The sequence below is a fragment of the Medicago sativa genome, chromosome 3 (genome assembly GCF_051527215.1).
Source record: "Medicago sativa cultivar Bolivia chromosome 3, Bolivia_mono, whole genome shotgun sequence".
Classification (NCBI taxonomy): Eukaryota; Viridiplantae; Streptophyta; class Magnoliopsida; order Fabales; family Fabaceae; genus Medicago; species Medicago sativa.
In genome coordinates, this window is record NC_140751.1 from 101,722,233 (window position 1) to 101,743,097 (window position 20,865).

At 33.7% G+C, this 20,865-nt stretch overlaps 1 protein-coding gene and 1 long non-coding RNA gene across 2 annotated transcripts; both read right to left on the reverse strand.

Moving 5' to 3' along the window:
• Nucleotides 1-13,437: 13,437 nt before the first annotated feature.
• LOC146943043 (uncharacterized) lies at nt 13,438-14,164 on the reverse strand. The gene is made up of 2 exons (XR_015032943.1): nt 13,578-14,164; nt 13,438-13,485 (listed from the first exon to the last, which is right to left on the reverse strand). It is a non-coding gene; the product is annotated as an uncharacterized LOC146943043 (long non-coding RNA).
• Nucleotides 14,165-19,186: 5,022 nt separating this feature from the next.
• LOC146943044 (uncharacterized) lies at nt 19,187-20,525 on the reverse strand. The gene has a single exon (XM_085757132.1). The coding sequence runs from the start codon at nt 20,441-20,443 to the stop codon at nt 19,277-19,279; it is 1,167 nt and encodes a 388-aa protein (XP_085613258.1). The 5' UTR covers nt 20,444-20,525; the 3' UTR covers nt 19,187-19,276.
• Nucleotides 20,526-20,865: the final 340 nt, after the last annotated feature.

Sequence of the window (20,865 nt, forward strand, 5' to 3'; positions counted from 1 at the left end):
AACACCACAGGCGGCTTAGAGTCATTTTTCCTGCTGGACCTATTCTTTTTTTAATGAAATTTGACTGGACTTCTATGTTGAACGTCAAAAAAATACCATTGCTTTTCGGTTTAATTACACGTGTGAATAATTTAGGGTTAAATTTGTTTTTGGTCCCTATAAAATTGGGAACTTATAAGTATAATCCTTTACTTAATTTTAATAGGTTTTTTAGTCCATACAAAAAAGATTTACTTCTAATTTTAGTCCCTCTTACAACAAAGTTTGTTTAATTATTCTTAAACTCTTAAATTTTTAAACGATTTTTTTGAGACAAGTTTAGAACACTATGAAAAGTTCATTTACTAAAATTTAGAATTTTTTAACATGAAACGAATTAAATATGAATTTTTTAAAATGGCAAAAGTTAAAGATAAAATTAACAAAATCTGGACGTAGAAATCAAATTTTGCGACAATTTTTTGCAGAGGAATTTTTAGTAATGTTCTTAACACGTCCGTAAAAAATTGTTCAAAAACTCAAGAGTTTAAGCATAAATTAAACAAATTTGAATTGATGAGGGACTAATACTGAGTGCAATTTTTTTTGTAGAGACTAAAAGAACTATTTAAATTAAGTAAGGACTAAACTTGAAAGGTCCCAATTTTATAGGGACCAAAAACATATTTAACCCAATAATTTATAAATCTAAATGAATCAGATTCGGTGGCAATATATGTTAAACTTTAGTTTGACGTCACACTTTTTTGTGATCCAATGTAATAGCTGCAGCGGTGGCGCATCGTTATTGGGTGGTTGTTTCTTGCTAACGTTCTGTTTTGGGTTTGGTCGTTCAACGATAGTTTATGTCCGGTTTGAAGTTGTCGCTATCTACGATAACTGTTGCTATTTCTGATAAATGAGCATGGTTTCGTGATAGGAGGTTCGTTTGTATGGTTTCTTTGAGCCACCGGTCTGAGATTCGATGGTGGTTGATGTTTTATGGCTTTGAAGTCTCTTTGCGGCTCCTTCTTCTTCATCAAATATGTGGCGGTCTTATGGTGGTCGTGAGTTTGTTTGATGTTTTGAAGATGTAGGTTTGTGGCGGTGTCGCGGCTACATTGCCTTGCCATTTAAATTGACTACGAGCTATAAATGACCATGATGCTTACCGTGTGTTGCAACATAGTGAGTTGTAGGAGCGGGTGCTTTATACGTGTTGGAGTTATGATCCTTCGCCTTCTTGAAGATTTGGATTCAGTGTTCTAAACATTCACATACCTATTTCTTTTACAATTTGGTTTCAAGCTTGGACGCAGACTCGCTGGATTGTGCATTGATGTGTCATGTGTGTAGTTTAACTTTGAATTGTGATTTGTTGTTATCGTACCTTTTAGATTGTTATCGTACTATTAGCTACTTGCTAAAAAAAATAACGATGTTTTGCAGATAAAATAAATAAAACATTTAAGAAAAACAGTAAATTAATGTTGATATTGTAAAAAGGGTTAATTATGTTTCTAGTCCCTATAAAATAGCGACCTTGTAAGTTTAGTCCCTACTTAATTTTAATAGCATTTTTAGTCCCTAATTTTGTTTTTCTGCACTAAGTATTAGTCCCTACTCAATTCAAATTTGTTTAATTTATGCTTAAACTCTTAAATTTTTGAACAATTTTTTGCAGACATGTTTAGAACATTACTAAAAGTTCGTCCGCAAAAAATTATTGCAAAATTTGATTTCTACATCCAGATTTTATTACTTTTTATCTTTAACTTTTGTCGTTTTAAAAAATTCATATTTAATTCATTTCATGTCAGAAAATTCTAAATTTTAGTAAACGAACCTTTCATAGTGTTCTAATCTTGTCTCAAAAAAATCGTTTAAAAATTTAAGAGTTTAAGGATAATTAATCAAACTTTGTTTTAGCAGGGACTAAAATTATAAGTAAATTTTTTTTATAGGGACTAAAAATGCTATTAAAATTAAGTAGGGACTAAACTTACAAGGTCGCTATTTTATAGGGACTAGAAACATAATTAACCCTTGTAAAAATAACCACACGTTTTCAAAATTTTATCATATCGATATTTTCATATCACTACATAAAAATTTGCTTACGTGTGTAGAAGCAAAAAAAAATCAAAAACAATTTAATAGCTTTAAATATTAAGTATTATTGTTATAATTATTTTTTAGGTTTAAATGTGTAATTAGTCCCTGCAATTTCATCAGTTTTTGGGATTGGTCCCTGCACTTTTTTTTGTTTGGTTTAGGTCCCTGCAGTTTGTAAGTAATTTGTTACTGGTCCCTCTGTTAGTCAACTGTTAAAAAAAAAACTAAAACTAAGAGAGTGCCACGTGGCCCAATTATTTCATGCCACGTGGCATCTGACAAAACATAAAACTTTAAAATTCAAATAAAATAATTGTTATATTATTTCCTTTTTATATAAATAATATTTGTTCAGATTTAATTAAAAAACAAAATTAAATCTACTTTTTTTTTTTAATCGGCATATATTGTAAAGCCAAGCACAAGAAGTGCAAATTGGCAAAGCTGATGCAACTGAAAAACAAACCCCTGCATACTGTCATTAACGCAGCAGCAGTAAGGGAAAATGCAGAAAAATAAGTGCAACAAAAAGAGGGGAAAATAAAGCCTAAACACCAAAAAGAACTAAGTTATATACATGCCCACCCTAAATGACAAACACCATGTCTACTTCTTCACTTTTAAATCATAATCCATCTAAATTTTCATCTTCTTCTCAAGTTACTGTTTTTGCCCTACATATTCATATTGGTTCTTACCCATCTTTTTTTATCTGCAGAATTATTTTTTTTTACAGACTTGAAACTTGATGATGGATGTCGAAATCTATTATCAATCTGCAGAATTATTCATTCACGCCGTTCCCTTTCTTCTTTACTTTTCACTCGTGGCTTGTCTTCCTTTTTGTTTATATTTTTAATTAAATAATAATAATAATACTAATAATTACAAAACAATTATTTTATTTGAATTCTTTTAATAATTTAAAATTTTGTCTTGTAGTGTGCCACGTGGCGGCAAATAATTGGGCCACGTGGCACTCTGTTAGTTTTGATTTTTTTTTTAACAGTGCACTAACAGAGGGACCAATAACAAATTATTTACAAACTGCAAGGACCTAAACCAAACAAAAAAAAGTGCAGGGACCAATCCCAAAAACTGATGAAAGTGCAGGGACTAATTACACATTTAAGCCTATTTTTTATAATCATCATATAATGTTTTGCGATCTATGCATATCATTTATTATTAGTTTATACTTATAACAGATGGAATAACGATTGTCCTTTTACATGTATTTCCCCCTCCCCCAAATACAGCTAAGGTTCGTGATAATAATTGACTTATGTGGCGAACCAGACTATCATAAAGATTTGCTTTTTCCTTAAAATATTGGTTATCGTTGTAGATAATAATGGATATTCGGTCACTGTAAAAAAAATATGGATATTCGGTCTGGTTGTGCAACTAGCTCCAAAGAGTAAAAAACAATGCTAGCTAAGCAACCCAAATTCTCTTTTTGTTCTGCAATTATTCAATTATTTTATATTCTGGGTAAAGAATTAAAAAACTTGCGTTGAAAAGAACAAGTAATCTTTAATAGATCTTAAACAAATTTAATAAAAATTATAAGAATCCAGAATGTAAACCATTTTACTGCTTTGATTTGGACTCTGAACATGTAAGTCTATAATTCGTTTAGTTTCTTAATTCAACTAAATAAGTTACCAATTTTTTTTTATCCCGTGAGCTTAGCTCAGTTGGTAGGGATATTGCATTTTATATGCAGGGGCCGTGTTTGAACCCGGACACTCTACTTCTTCACAATTAAATTGTGTGAGCTCTAACCACTAGGCTACTTGACAAAAAAAAAGTTACCAATTTTTTCAAATTATTTTTATATGTCGGTCACTTCTTTTAAAGTATTGGCAAAGCTATTTAGCATGAATGGCAAACTCATGGATCACATGACCTTTTCTTTAATTAAGGAGTGAATCGCATGAGTTGTTGTGCTTTTTAAAGTGATAATGTATAGTATTAGATATTTGGTGGAAAACACGGTAAGTTGTGGTGGGTGGAATAAGCCGTTTAATATCTTTCGTGGATTTTCATTAAAATATTATTGCTCGTAACAATGATCATTTTCGTTCAATAATCAGTTTGGTTTGGAGGTTATTTAACACTTCTTACGGTTCAAGTGCAGAAGATATGCCATGATTTTACAGAAGCTATGTCAAATGTGCAGAAATGCGGTATTCCACCACAATAACAAGCATACACGAAATATTAACTATACTTATGTTAATTTTATTCTTACACTAATAATGATGTGTGAATCACGTCTAAAAAAAAGTAAGTGAATCAACCAAAGGTAATGATATATTTGGCATTTGCTTTTAATACTATTAGAAGTTATTTCTTCGTTTGAACAAATCGACCTAAATCTAGAATTGGATTCTCTCAATTTATTTATTGGTCAATCTCTCTCAACGAAATAAATTCAGCCATCGAAATTTATTTATTGGTTAATCTAATGGGCAAAAAGATTAAAAAGTCTAAATTATTAAAAGAAAACCTACTAAGGGAATGATTTGGGTTGATGAGTGTCCTCAACAAAGTTTGAACTTCGAGATGTGGAAAATCGGGTGGATCCTTGTCGTGGAAGGAAGATTGAGCTTGTCGATAGAGAGCAATACATCAAAGGGTCTAGTAAGGGTCGTAGAACCATTTTGCCGACTTATGAGACATACGACAGTGGACAGAGATTGGGCGGTAGTTGAAGCCTGAGAAAAACCCATTGTCCCATGTTAAAGGACTTGTCTTGACGATAGAGATTAGCTTGATGTATTACACCATTCTGAGCCTCATTGACATTAATTTTAGGAGGCGTAGATGTGGAATTTGTGAGTGAGAAGTTCATCCAACGTTCCTATTTGGGATTTTCCAGGGCTGGCCCTGGGCATAGGACAGGGGTGTGACGGCCTAGGACCTAGGTCCTAAGGCCCCAGTTTTTTTTATAGGGGATGTATATAGCAAAGCTAAGTTTATAGTTGGGGTGTATATATCAAATCATATTTGTGGGCCAAAATCCGAACCCTTATCTTGACCAAATCTTAAAAAACAAACAAAAAAAACCCATTTTGTGCAATTGGAATGGCAGATGGAAAAAGAAATCTAGAAAGGAAAACCAACCCTCAAAATTGTAAGAAAATCATTATCAAAAATCATTTTCACCTATTTTCAGTTCAGTTCGGTTCCAGTTATTCAATTTTCAGCATAAAAAGCCTTCATTCTCGTACAACCTTGTCTATGTTTGTCTTAATCTGCCTCATCCAAGCCGGTAGGTCATACAATTCAAAAATGATTTATTGAATATAATACATATCTGTCCCACCATTTTTGAATATAATGATTGTTGTACATTTATTGATATGTGAATTATCTCAAATAATAATCAGCATAAACATATAAGCATTAAAATCAATAACCAAAAGAGAGAGATCATTAGACTTATCTATCTTTAAAATTGCGGTGATTTGAGGCCGGTGATGAAGAGCAAACAAACACGAAACCATGAACGGCAATAATAACCTGCAAAATAGTAAACTGTTATCTAACCTGAGGCGTGACATAGTCACTGTCCTTGAGGATTTTATCCGCCTCATAAGCGCATATCCTCCCAGGATACAACAGTTCTTCCCCGTTATGAATCATAAGCGGAGGTGACAGAACAGCTCAAATTTATCTCAATGATAATAGGAGATTTAACCCAGAAACTCAATATTTTGGATGAGGGAAAATAATTTGTGTACAGAGAAAATAAAGTTAGAGAGTATATATATCTGGGTATACTATGTGCCGGTTGAATTTTCTATGTTAGCTACTGCTTTTATCCATATACATATATAGCAAGTAATGACAATTGCCAAAAGCCAACAAAAACCGTTGTGAATAGTGATGAAGGCACTAACTCTCAAATATAATAACAGCTCATGCTATAACGTGTCTCATTAATTTCATTTCCGTTACAACATAAAAAACATGTGCCTTAATTACTGTTTAAGATGAAGATAAATATCCTTGGACTAAATCAAGTTAAAATGATGTGGCCAAAAAAATTAGACCAAGTCAACTATTATAAATAAAATAATAATAATTTTTTTTTTACTAACATTATATTATAAAACTTTTGAAATATACTCAAAATTTACAACAATCCCCCACATATTTCAAAAGTTAAAATAAAAAGTTAAAAAGAGTTATTCTGGGTAAACATCGTAGATGTAATGCATCGGAACGGTATAGCAAGCTATGGAACCCGTCCTAGACTAATAAGACTTAACACACAGTGAATTAGTTTAGCAAGCTATGGAACCCAAGACACTTGTTGTATGTTAGAGGTCTTATAATCACACTACACCCCCACAATTCTCGCTGTTACGCGGTTGTGCGCGAATAGGCCATGCGCGTGCCTGGTATTCATGAGTGCTCTAGAGACCCGCCACGGTCTCATGCAAGCGGCCCCACTTGACACCCATATAGGCGATTTCATCAAATGTATGCTGCAAGTCATACACCACCCATAAGGGATATGATAATCGTTGAAAGCATTATAGCTTATCCTCTCAATATTGCAGTGTCTAGCACTTACTCAAATACACCATAGGAAAGAGACTAGGATTAAATTTAGCGCTAGCAGAACTAACATGTGACTTGTTCTTACCACATTGAACCTTCTTCATGGGATCTCCAATCACAAAGGTTGGGTTCCTATCACATGTCAATTTCGATTGGCTTAAGTCTCAATCCCCTCGATGCTCACAAATTTATTTCATCCCAGGGGCTTTACTAGTACGTACTTTACACACATTGATGAAGACAAAAATCTCTTTCATCAAAGAATATTGACTAAGACGTCTCTGAGTCAATTAATCTCATATTTACCAAGTTAACAATTATAACTTGTTCTTCATAATAAATTCATACAGGTCTGCTTAGTTGTCTACTAAGCGACAACATATTCATCAATAAGATAAATCAACTTATAAATTTATTCTCATTGGATTCATATCTAATTAACGTCATTGTATTATTTAAATACAATGGTTTATCCACTTTTAAACAATATCTCATATATTGTCAAACTGATTTTTTGATATATGTCATCGGGTCTACTTAGATAAATTCTAAACGACAAACCCCCACATTGGAAAAATATAACTCTATGTGTGGATTTATTATACAGATCTACTTGAATAATTTTTCAAGTGACAACAATTCTACAAAGAAAAATAAATCCGATAAATGTATATTTTCTCATAAACAAATTTTATTAAACATCAAATTTAAAATTTTATGCATATACACAAAAATTTATAGGAGAAAGACTCAACAACATCCTTCTCATGAGTTTATCAAGTGCCACAAAAATATATTCTGGTCTACTTAAATTAATTATAAGTAACAACATAACATCGCTATTACACTCGGCTCACTCATGCGTATCATATATGTATTTTCATGCTTCAAAAGCAACTACTTTAGTGCATCACTTAAATACCAGATAGTGCATATTATAAATAATGTACATCTAAATCAGATTAATATACATGTCACCACCGAGAGCATAACCAAATTATTTCAAAGCTTAATTTCTCATGAAAACACATCGATCAAACTTTAATTAGGCATATACATATTATATAGTTGTAACATGTATGGCCATAAACTAATTCCTCCACAACAATAGCATTGGTGTAATATTTCATATTACAAGCAGTTAACCATAAGAGAAAATACTAGAACTTAATACGACATGTATGAGCACTCGGAATTACTGCACATTTAATTCAGTTGATTATCATGCGTTAGTGCATCATCAATCACAAAATTCAACACGTGCGGTTTGCACAAACTCATTTGTTAATTAGTGTCAAAACAACCTATCATATTTCTATTATTTCATATAAGTACATGACTAAACACCAATTTACAAATTGATAGCAAATACGATTCAAAGTTTCACACAAGCCCATAAACTAGCAAATTAAACCTCATAAAGCCAATAATTGTCTTCCTGAGTCATGATTAACATCAAGAAATAAATATAGTAGCAATGGAGTGGGATAAAGAAACATAAGAATAAAATCCATGGTATCTACTACCAAGAAATAAGATGCACCAGGACCTACGGCAAATAATTTTTCTTTCAAAAGAAACTATTTTTAGTGATATTCATTTATCAAAACAAAAATTACAAATTTCTTTGTACTTAGAGTTGCAACTGTTAAACTCTACTGTGACCAATTTCATTTTAATTTTATTGCACAAAACAAATAATAATTTGTGCTACTATTTCTAAAACACAGACACCACGTTCTTGATTATACAAAGAGTAGTAAGCATATTTAAGAGACTTACTTGGCCTTTTCATTAGCTACACTACCTCAGGGACATGCCTCTTCATTCTGAAGATAAATTCTATGATGCCATTGCTTATTTATGCATGAAGGTCTTTGGTTTACTGGTCTTGTTGAGAACTAAAATTCCTTGAACTGTGTTATATTAATTTTTCCACTTTTCTCAACCAATTCCTATTTCAATGACAAGACAAAACAAAACCAAACAACTAATACCAAAAGCAAAGCAACACAAAATCCAAAACAAGGATAATATATTGTATATCAAAAATTAAGATATCGACAAGCTTAGGGCGTTGAGCTAGGCATCAAATGATAACTAGAATAGGGGTATATAATTAGAAACATCCAAAATTAATTACCACAAACCACGACAAACAATACAGATTCAGAAGCCGTTATCATTAAAATTTGGTTGCCTCTTTTGCGATCTAACTTTCAGGGTTTAGGTTTCATGAATTGAGATAAAATCCTCAAGATTGTTGTACATTTATTGATATGTGAATTATCTCAAATAATAATCAGCATAAACATATAAGCATTAAAATCAATAACCAAAAGAGAGAGATCATTAGACTTATCTATCTTTAAAATTGCGGTGATTTGAGGCCGGTGATGAAAAGCAAACAAACACGAAACCATGAACGGCAATAATAACCTGCAAAATAGTAAACTGTTATCTAACCTGAGGCGTGACATAGTCACTGTCCTTGAGGATTTTATCCGCCTCATAAGCGCATATCCTCCCAGGATACAACAGTTCTTCCCCGTTATGAATCATAAGCGGAGGTGACAGAACAACTCAAATTTATCTCAATGATAATAGGAGATTTAACCCAGAAACTCAATATTTTGGATGAGGGAAAATAATTTGTGTACAGAGAAAATAAAGTTAGAGAGTATATATCTGTGTATACTATGTGCCGGTTGAATTTTCTATGTTAGCTACTGCTTTTATCCATATACATATATAGCAAGTAATGACAATTGCCAAAAGCCAACAAAAACCGTTGTGAATAGTGATGAAGGCACTAACTCTCAAATATAATAACAGCTCATGCTATAACGTGTCTCATTAATTTCATTTCCGTTACAACATAAAAAACATGTGCCTTAATTACTGTTTAAGATGAAGATAAATATCCTTGGACTAAATCAAGTTAAAATGATGTGGCCAAAAAAATTAGACCAAGTCAACTATTATAAATAAAATAATAATAATTTTTTTTTTACTAACATTATATTATAAAACTTTTGAAATATACTCAAAATTTACAACAATCCCCCACATATTTCAAAAGTTAAAATAAAAAGTTAAAAAGAGTTATTCTGGGTAAACATCGTAGATGTAATGCATCGGAACGGTATAGCAAGCTATGGAACCCGTCCTAGACTAATAAGACTTAACACACAGTGAATTAGTTTAGCAAGCTATGGAACCCAAGACACTTGTTGTATGTTAGAGGTCTTATAATCACACTACACCCCCACAATTCTCGCTGTTACGCGGTTGTGCGCGAATAGGCCATGCGCGTGCCTGGTATTCATGAGTGCTCTAGAGACCCGCCACGGTCTCATGCAAGCGGCCCCACTTGACACCCATATAGGCGATTTCATCAAATGTATGCTGCAAGTCATACACCACCCATAAGGGATATGATAATCGTTGAAAGCATTATAGCTTATCCTCTCAATATTGCAGTGTCTAGCACTTACTCAAATACACCATAGGAAAGAGACTAGGATTAAATTTAGCGCTAGCAGAACTAACATGTGACTTGTTCTTACCACATTGAACCTTCTTCATGGGATCTCCAATCACAAAGGTTGGGTTCCTATCACATGTCAATTTCGATTGGCTTAAGTCTCAATCCCCTCGATGCTCACAAATTTATTTCATCCCAGGGGCTTTACTAGTACGTACTTTACACACATTGATGAAGACAAAAATCTCTTTCATCAAAGAATATTGACTAAGACGTCTCTGAGTCAATTAATCTCATATTTACCAAGTTAACAATTATAACTTGTTCTTCATAATAAATTCATACAGGTCTGCTTAGTTGTCTACTAAGCGACAACATATTCATCAATAAGATAAATCAACTTATAAATTTATTCTCATTGGATTCATATCTAATTAACGTCATTGTATTATTTAAATACAATGGTTTATCCACTTTTAAACAATATCTCATATATTGTCAAACTGATTTTTTGATATATGTCATCGGGTCTACTTAGATAAATTCTAAACGACAAACCCCCACATTGGAAAAATATAACTCTATGTGTGGATTTATTATACAGATCTACTTGAATAATTTTTCAAGTGACAACAATTCTACAAAGAAAAATAAATCCGATAAATGTATATTTTCTCATAAACAAATTTTATTAAACATCAAATTTAAAATTTTATGCATATACACAAAAATTTATAGGAGAAAGACTCAACAACATCCTTCTCATGAGTTTATCAAGTGCCACAAAAATATATTCTGGTCTACTTAAATTAATTATAAGTAACAACATAACATCGCTATTACACTCGGCTCACTCATGCGTATCATATATGTATTTTCATGCTTCAAAAGCAACTACTTTAGTGCATCACTTAAATACCAGATAGTGCATATTATAAATAATGTACATCTAAATCAGATTAATATACATGTCACCACCGAGAGCATAACCAAATTATTTCAAAGCTTAATTTCTCATGAAAACACATCGATCAAACTTTAATTAGGCATATACATATTATATAGTTGTAACATGTATGGCCATAAACTAATTCCTCCACAACAATAGCATTGGTGTAATATTTCATATTACAAGCAGTTAACCATAAGAGAAAATACTAGAACTTAATACGACATGTATGAGCACTCGGAATTACTGCACATTTAATTCAGTTGATTATCATGCGTTAGTGCATCATCAATCACAAAATTCAACACGTGCGGTTTGCACAAACTCATTTGTTAATTAGTGTCAAAACAACCTATCATATTTCTATTATTTCATATAAGTACATGACTAAACACCAATTTACAAATTGATAGCAAATACGATTCACAGTTTCACACAAGCCCATAAACTAGCAAATTAAACCTCATAAAGCCAATAATTGTCTTCCTGAGTCATGATTAACATCAAGAAATAAATATAGTAGTAATGGAGTGGGATAAAGAAACATAAGAATAAAATCCATGGTATCTACTACCAAGAAATAAGATGAACCAGGACCTACGGCAAATAATTTTTCTTTCAAAAGAAACTATTTTTAGTGATATTCATTTATCAAAACAAAAATTACAAATTTCTTTGTACTTAGAGTTGCAACTGTTAAACTCTACTGTGACCAATTTCATTTTAATTTTATTGCACAAAACAAATAATAATTTGTGCTACTATTTCTAAAACACAGACACCACGTTCTTGATTATACAAAGAGTAGTAAGCATATTTAAGAGACTTACTTGGCCTTTTCATTAGCTACACTACCTCAGGGACATGCCTCTTCATTCTGAAGGTAAATTCTATGATGCCATTGCTTATTTATGCATGAAGGTCTTTGGTTTGCTGGTCTTGTTGAGAACTAAAATTCCTTGAACTGTGTTATATTAATTTTTCCACTTTTCTCAACCAATTCCTATTTCAATGACAAGACAAAACAAAACCAAACAACTAATACCAAAAGCAAAGCAACACAAAATCCAAAACAAGGATAATATATTGTATATCAAAAATTAAGATATCGACAAGCTTAGGACGTTGAGCTAGGCATCAAATGATAACTAGAATAGGGGTATATAATTAGAAACATCCAAAATTAATTACCACAAACCACGACAAATAATACAGATTCAGAAGCCGTTATCATTAAAATTTGGTTGCCTCTTTTGCGATCTAACTTTCAGGGTTTAGGTTTCATGAATTGAGATAAAATCCTCAAGATTGTTGTACATTTATTGATATGTGAATTATCTCAAATAATAATCAGCATAAACATATAAGCATTAAAATCAATAACCAAAAGAGAGAGATCATTAGACTTATCTATCTTTAAAATTGCGGTGATTTGAGGCCGGTGATGAAGAGCAAACAAACACGAAACCATGAACGGCAATAATAACCTGCAAAATAGTAAACTGTTATCTAACCTGAGGCGTGACATAGTCACTGTCCTTGAGGATTTTATCCGCCTCATAAGCGCATATCCTCCCAGGATACAACAGTTCTTCCCCGTTATGAATCATAAGCGGAGGTGACAGAACAGCTCAAATTTATCTCAATGATAATAGGAGATTTAACCCAGAAACTCAATATTTTGGATGAGGGAAAATAATTTGTGTACAGAGAAAATAAAGTTAGAGAGTATATATCTGTGTATACTATGTGCCGGTTGAATTTTCTATGTTAGCTACTGCTTTTATCCATATACATATATAGCAAGTAATGACAATTGCCAAAAGCCAACAAAAACCGTTGTGAATAGTGATGAAGGCACTAACTCTCAAATATAATAACAGCTCATGCTATAACGTGTCTCATTAATTTCATTTCCGTTACAACATAAAAAACATGTGCCTTAATTACTGTTTAAGATGAAGATAAATATCCTTGGACTAAATCAAGTTAAAATGATGTGGCCAAAAAAATTAGACCAAGTCAACTATTATAAATAAAATAATAATAATTTTTTTTTACTTACATTATATTATAAAACTTTTGAAATATACTCAAAATTTACAACAATGATTTATTGAATATAATACTTATATGCAACATTTTTTTCTAACATTCATTCATTTATTGAATATAATACATATCTGTCCCACCATTTTTATGTGGGACGTTTACTCAAAATGATGTGACCTATACTGTATGTATTATACCAAATAAAAGATTGAAGGTTACAAAAAATGTGTTAAAATAAATGTCGATAACATTACACACCTTTGGTTCTGAAGTCATCCACCGATAAGTCATGCAGTCATTATACCATAATGATTACGCACTCTGGCTACACCGAAATGAGCAACATGAAAAGTTTTTTAAAATATAGACACAGTATACCATAAGTTTACACAACACAGCTCATAAAATCAACTATACCTAAACTTTGTGCAGCTGATAGGTTCCCCCTTCTGTGCAGCTGCTGTGTTGAGTTTTGGGGTTGTTTGGTGCTTTTGTTTCTTGTTGGGTGGTTTTGTGGGGTGGTTGGTTTTAGATTCCTTTGGTATACGGAATTGTGGGGTTGTATCGGGTTGGTGTTCCGCATACATACTGTACCTTGTAACTTATCCTCTTTTGCCTTTGGTCTTGGTGTGTTTTACACAAGCCGAGCCTAATAAATTTAGCCGATTCAAAAAAAAAAAAAAAACCTAAACTTTGTGGAGCACCAAGTAAAGGCCAAAACATATGCGGCATACAAAAATGTTAGCAGAACTAGAAAAAAACATAGTGCATGTTAAATTTTCAAAGTTAAATCATAAGCATTTCAATAGTTAGTTGATCATCCATTACACATAAACTCATAGCATCCAACTGTTCACTCTACTTTTGAAGAACTTAATTACAATAAAGTATTTAGTCCAAAAGTTAAGTAAATATATTTTGTTTCCTATCATATGCCAAGATTAATTCAGTCCAGTTTTTAAAATAGACTACTTGTCGGAGGATGAGTACCTCACTTGGTTGAGTTCAGGGCCGGCCCATAGCCCGTCGAGGCTGGGCTATGCCACTGGGCCTCGATTTTTTTGGGGCCCGAAACATATTTTTTTTTATATGTTAGGCACTTAATTAGTATTTATATATAGTTAATGCGAATAAAATTTCAAACAAGACACGGAGCTTCAGCATAGTTTTAAAAACCGGACCGGTCATCGACTCGGTAAGGTTATTGGGTCACTGAGTCATTGGTCGAACCATTGGGTCACTGGTCGAACCGCATGACTGAACCAGATAAAATCGGATGACTCGTTTATGTAACTCGGTCTCTATAAATGGTTATTTTTTATAAAACCATAGACAAAAAAGTATAATGAAAATAGAATTTGTAAAATCATGAATATGAATATGTTTATTTATTTATTTTGGGTGGGATTGGAATAAGTTTATTTATGCATATCATAAAATATTAAACTAGAAGTTGCTAACAAAACAAGTAAATGGGCCGAAAAGTAAACCGGGTCATATAGCCCAACCTACTAAGAAAACTAGAAGTCTCTAACTAGGTTTACCATTTTGTTAGCAGCCGCCCCCAACTTTCAAGATTCGTTTGTCTTCAAGCTATAATAACTTTCAACTTCTGCATCTTTGTCATGAACATTGCATGCGCATCTCTCATAATTGTTCATCTATATTTGATTAGTTCTCTTATCTTCTTCTATTCTCTATCTATTTGCAACTAAAGTCTGAAAACAGATCAACAAATGTCGGTATGTTGCGTGCGATGAAGATGGACCAATTCTGCAATGGTGTTTTGATGGATGACTCGGCCGAGTTTCTTTTACGACCGGTTCACCGGTTTTCTAAAAAACCGGCCGGTTTCAACGGTTTCCACCGGTCTAAAAGCATATCCGATCCAATATACGGACCGAACCGGCCTTACCTCCGGTTCCCGATCCAACCGGTCCGACCGGCCGGTCCGGTCCGGTTTTTAAAACTATGAGCTTCAGTGGCGCGCTTGCTTTTGGTTGTGGTTGGTGGTTCAACTCCCACTAAGGTGATTTTTGTTAATAATTTTCTTTTTAGTGTCTTATTTAGGTTTTTTGGGGCCCAAAATTTAAATTTTTTGTGAATCCATAAAAATTTAAACAGGGCCAACAAATTTGTTAAGACGGCCCTGGTTGAGTTAAGGAATTAAATAAATCAAAGAGTTAAGAGTCCATATGGTTTGAATCATCGCAAGGGAGAGAATCCTAACATAATAATTAGTATATAACGACTTCTTCTAAAGATAATTAATATATTAACATTTGTCATTAAAAAAAATAAATAGATCACTTCTTATTGATTTGTATCATCAATCAGCTTTAGTTTCCATATGAGATCAAATATAGGACATGCAATAACTTATCCAACAGGAATTGCAGAGAAGTTCATAAATATAAATTGACAGCATCAACAAAAAGATGTAAAATTTAAAGTAAACACAATGTCAACTTACACCAGTCTTGTCTATTAAGGACATCATTTTCTGGGTTAAAATAGGTCAAAATACATGGATTTTTATTCTTATTAACGACACGGGGTTCATTAGTATTTGGTAATTGTTGATTTAATAGAAAGAATATTGGTTTTGTTGGACTTTTTATGGTTGGTTCATCTAGAAGGTACAAATCGTATCAGGAGGGGGCGGGGGTGGGAATAGATCCCCACATTTTTTTCCTCATGTAAAAACTAAATTTTCGAATATAAATGTGTATCGTGATATCGTATGTAAATAACTGAAAGATAATTGTAAAGCACGTAAGTTAGGATAACGAAGGACACAAATATTCGATTAATTTGTTTGATTGAGATGATCAATAAATTTATAGATTGTTTACTAAGTTGATGAATACACCAAAATAAACTATAAGCGTCTTAAACCAATTAACCAAACTTTAACAAAAACAACCTATTTTGATTCTTATATGTCCGGTGAAAACAGTTGAGTGGCAACGGTGGCAGAGAATTCCTCGGTGTGACAGTAACGATTTTCGGCACGGCGGTGACGAGTCTTCGCAGTGGACCGAAAGGTGCCTGGCACGTTTCCGATGCTCAAGTCAGCAATAGAACTGTGAAAAAGAGTGTGTAAAAAGTGTTGTGAAAAGTGATGTGTACATTGAGGGTGAAACAAGTTCACCCTTATATAGGCGCGTTGGTCATAACCGTTTTCGTTTCCGGACTATGCGGCGTATGTTTAGGGGCAGAGCAGGACACGTGTAGGTGATCTTTGCGCAAGGGTGCGCTCCGGTGTGGTACGGTGCACGCAAGCTGGCGTGCTCCTTTGAGTGCGGATCCTTAAGGTGGTGTATCTTATGCCATGTGTCGGCGTGCGGTTCGTCTTCTGACCGGTCCAGATCAAATTCAAAACCTTCCGTTACCTTGATGAACCTTCATCTTTGATTCTTGACACTAATTAAGAATCACTTGAATTCACCAATTTGTTGAGCTCGCGCAATTGGATTTTCATTGATCATCGTCAATAACCTATCAAAAGCAGACTCATACAATTGGACAATATCAATCGATTTACTCATGTATAGTGAATCATTTCGCTATATCCAGAAAGTCTATCTAGTCAATTTTGAAAGATGTGAATTAATTCATATTGCATGATGAATCATTTCATTGTTATGCAGAAACTTAAAAGACATGAATTTTGAATGATTATTCAGGCTTTACCACTTCGGTAATAAAATCATTGAGAGACATTCATCTCTATATACATGTATTCTAAGCTACATTTTGCCTATGTGTCACCTAAGACTATCTACAATGGTTAAACAACATTTTTTGTTTAAACATCCACTTTTTCACTTCCCAACACTCCACATCATTTTCTCTCTCTTCCACCTAAACATTAAACAAACATTCACAAATAACCATCTCCAATGGTTAAACAACATTAAACAATCTACCCCACCAACACTCTACCCCACCACTTTTTTAATTCATATTCTTATTTAATTTTATTATTTAATTTTATATTTTTATATTTTTAATTACATAAAAATAAAAATATCAATTATAATTAAATTAAAATAATATACACTTAACGATTATAATTAAACAAAATTTATTTAAATATTTAATTATTTTCTTAATTTGAAATGCAATACAAGAAACTAAGCACGCGGCACACAAATAACTTAAAATGCTAAACAATAAACTAAGCACACAACACACAAATAACGTAATTAGTACGATACAAATTATCTTCAATTCCTAAACATTCCAAACTTTGCCCATATGTGCTTTACTAGATCTGCTTGCAATTGATGATGAACATTTGAATCACGCAACTCGGATCTAGCACGTACATGATTTGCAAAAGCGGGTAACACCTCGGTCGAGTATGGTGGTGGTTGCGGTGTACTAGATCCACTTTCCTCAGATTGCTCAAAATCGGTCCAGCGTTGAGAATATGTATCCCGTTCATCCTCAACAATCATATTATGTAATATGATGCATGTCCTCATGATGATACCTAAATCGCCTATGTCCCACAAGCGAGCTGGTTCACGGATGATTTTAAATCGAGCTTGAAGAACTCCAAATGCACGTTCGATGTCCTTCCGATATGCCTCTTGATATTTTGCAAATAACTTATCGGGTTCACTTTGAGGAAGTCTAATGGATTTGACAAAAGTTGGATAAGAAGGGTAGATACCGTCAGCTAGATAGTATGTCATATTATAGGGACGTTGATTCACGAAGAAACTCACACTTGGAGCCTTTCCCTGTTCCACATTATCAAACACTGGCGACCGATCTAGAACGTTTATATCGTTCAACGTTCCCGGACATCCAAAAAAGGCATGCCAGATCCATAGATCATGAGATGCAACTGCTTCAAGAATGACTGTGGTGGTTCCCTTATCCCCCCTAGTAAATTGACCTTCCCATGCTTTAGGACAATTTTTCCACTCCCAGTGCATGCAGTCAATACTCCCGATCATCCCTGGGAACCCCCGCATTTCACTAACATGTAGTATTCTTTGCAGATCATCTTCGGTTGGTACTCTCAGGTACTCTTGCTCGTACAATCGTATGATTCCTTGACAGAATCTACGTAAGCACTCCAATGCTGTAGAACCTCCAATTTTGATATATTCATCGATCACATCTGCTGCCACACCATATGCTAACATTCGCATTGCTGTGGTACATTTTGCTAAGGGAGATATACCTTCTTTATAGGCTGCATCAAATCGTTGGGTGAAGTAGTCATCACTACTTGAAAGGTCCTCAACGATTCGAAGGAAAACATGTTTTTGCATCCTGTACCGACGACGAAACATTGCATCGTCATATGTAGGCTCATTGGCAAAGTAGTCCTCAATTAGTCTTTCGTTTGCCGCTGCATGATCTCTATTGATATATTTTCTTCTACGAGATGCATTCTTTTCCTTTTCCTCTGCATTTTTTCGACGCTGAATAAATTGGTTGACCATAAAAGTGTCTTCATTATAACGGTTTTGTGTGTAGGCTTCCATATCATCAAAAGGATCCATTGATAGTTTTTTTGAAAGATTGGAAGTGGAATGAGATTTGTGATATAGGAAGTAGATATGAATGAGATTTGTGATATAGGAAGTAGATTGAGATTTGTGATATAGGAAGTAGATATGAATGAGATTTGTGATATTGGAAGTAGATTGAGATTTGTGATATAGGAAGTAGATATGAATGAGATTTGTGATATTGGAAGTAGGTATGAGTCTCTATATATAAGCATATTGTGTGGATGACATTCTCACGAATAGTAGGTGAAATAGTTAGTGAGATTTGTGTGGTGGATATATTAAAGCAAACAGTGTGGATAATTATTAAAGCAAACGTTGAGATAGTATGGGAAATAAAGTCACGGATAATTATTACAGTAGGGACTAGACAACACTGACAATTTTTAAAGCAAACAGTGTGGACTAGACAACACTGATAATTATTAAAGAAAACATTGAGGACTACACAACACTGATAATTATTAAAGCATACATTGGGGACTAGACTAGACAACACTAATAATTATTAAAGCACACACTCGGGACTAGACAACAATGACAATTTTGACCGAATACAAACAAATTTTTCCAACAAATTCAAAACAGCTGTCGCTTCAACATTTCCAACAAATTTTTCTTTTCGTCATCGAGATGCTCTTCGTCTCTTAACTTTAGATACATTTCCATTCTCTTTAGTTGGTTTTTCTCCTTCTTCACCAAGGTTAACTCTTTCATTTGTTCAATCTCAGTCTCCCTGATTTGTTTGAATTGAACCCACTCTTTTGCCACCTCCTCCACGCCACCGTCCTTGCTTTTCTTTTTAGCCTTTTTTTTAGCTGCCTCCCTACCCATTGGACGAGCAGTAGATCCTACAGAGTTTGAGCCAGATGCATCACCGTCGTGAGATCTCTTAGATCCACTACTTCCTGAGCCAATATTTCCTCCTACTTGACTCAGATAACGTGGTTGATCACGGAGAGCTTGCCATTCTTCCATCAAAATAAATTTATTAGTCCCTCCACATGCATATAATTCCTGCGCTTTTCTCAAAACATCATTTTCCGACCAACCGCTTCCTTGCAAACGCTTAGCGCTTTCATAAGCACCAATCCATTTATTTATTTTGCTGCTCATATAATTAAAACGGTTTCGGCATGCAATATGATCGCGTGGTTCATCAAATGAGCAATACTCATTACAAGAATCAGCAACAAGATTCCAAAATGTTGAACCTCTCTGATTTTTGCCAACAATACTGTCTGTTCCATATTTAATCCACGCACTGATTAACACCAAATTTTGTTGCGTGGTCCATCCTGGTTGCTGGCTTTTCTTGCTCTTAGGAGTTGAATCTTCTGGATCAGGAGTGACTTGATTAGCAGCTGCCATGCCACCAGGAGTTATTTGTGTTGAAAATCCTGGAAATTCAGGTGCACCAACACTCTGAACATTTTCAGTCCCCATTGGCATATAACCAAACGAGGGTCTTTGAGATGAAAATCCCGGGGGTGTTTGAGATGAATATCCCATCATAGATCCATATGGAGTATAGTTTTGAGCAGAGGATGACGGGTTCATATATTGAGTATAGTTTTGAGCAGAGGATGTCGGGTTGAAACTTGATGGAAAACCATAGTTAGGCATGTTTTGAGGAGGATGGTTGAAAAATTGATGATTTTGATTTTGAAAATTGTTGGGATTTTGGTAGCCATGTGGGTAACTAGAAGAATTCTGGTTGTTGAAATTGTTATTATTGTTCTCCATTTCACTACAAAAATAGATAACAACTTCACTAATTTTGCTAATTGAAAGATAATAATAAGACTAATATAGTGAAAAACTTGGTTTTTTTTTCTGTGTCCAAATCAAATAAACCAAGTCTCTATTTATAGAGAAAAAAAATCATGAATTTTGGTATTTTTTTTTTATTTTTTTAAATTAATTTTGGACGAAATAATTGAGGTGAAAGTATTAAAATGATAAGAATCCGGACAGCCAATAAAAAACTGCCACGTGTCCATTGTTATCCGTTGGAGATTCTCTCTCTTCTCCCTCCCTGCTGTCACGCGCCTATGTATGCGCGTGTACCACACGCGCCGGATTGAAGCAATAAAAGCTGGACGCGTGTCCGTCGCTGGCAGGAGAAAAGTTGTTTATTCTGCTAAACAATTTTTCGGTTTCAACCA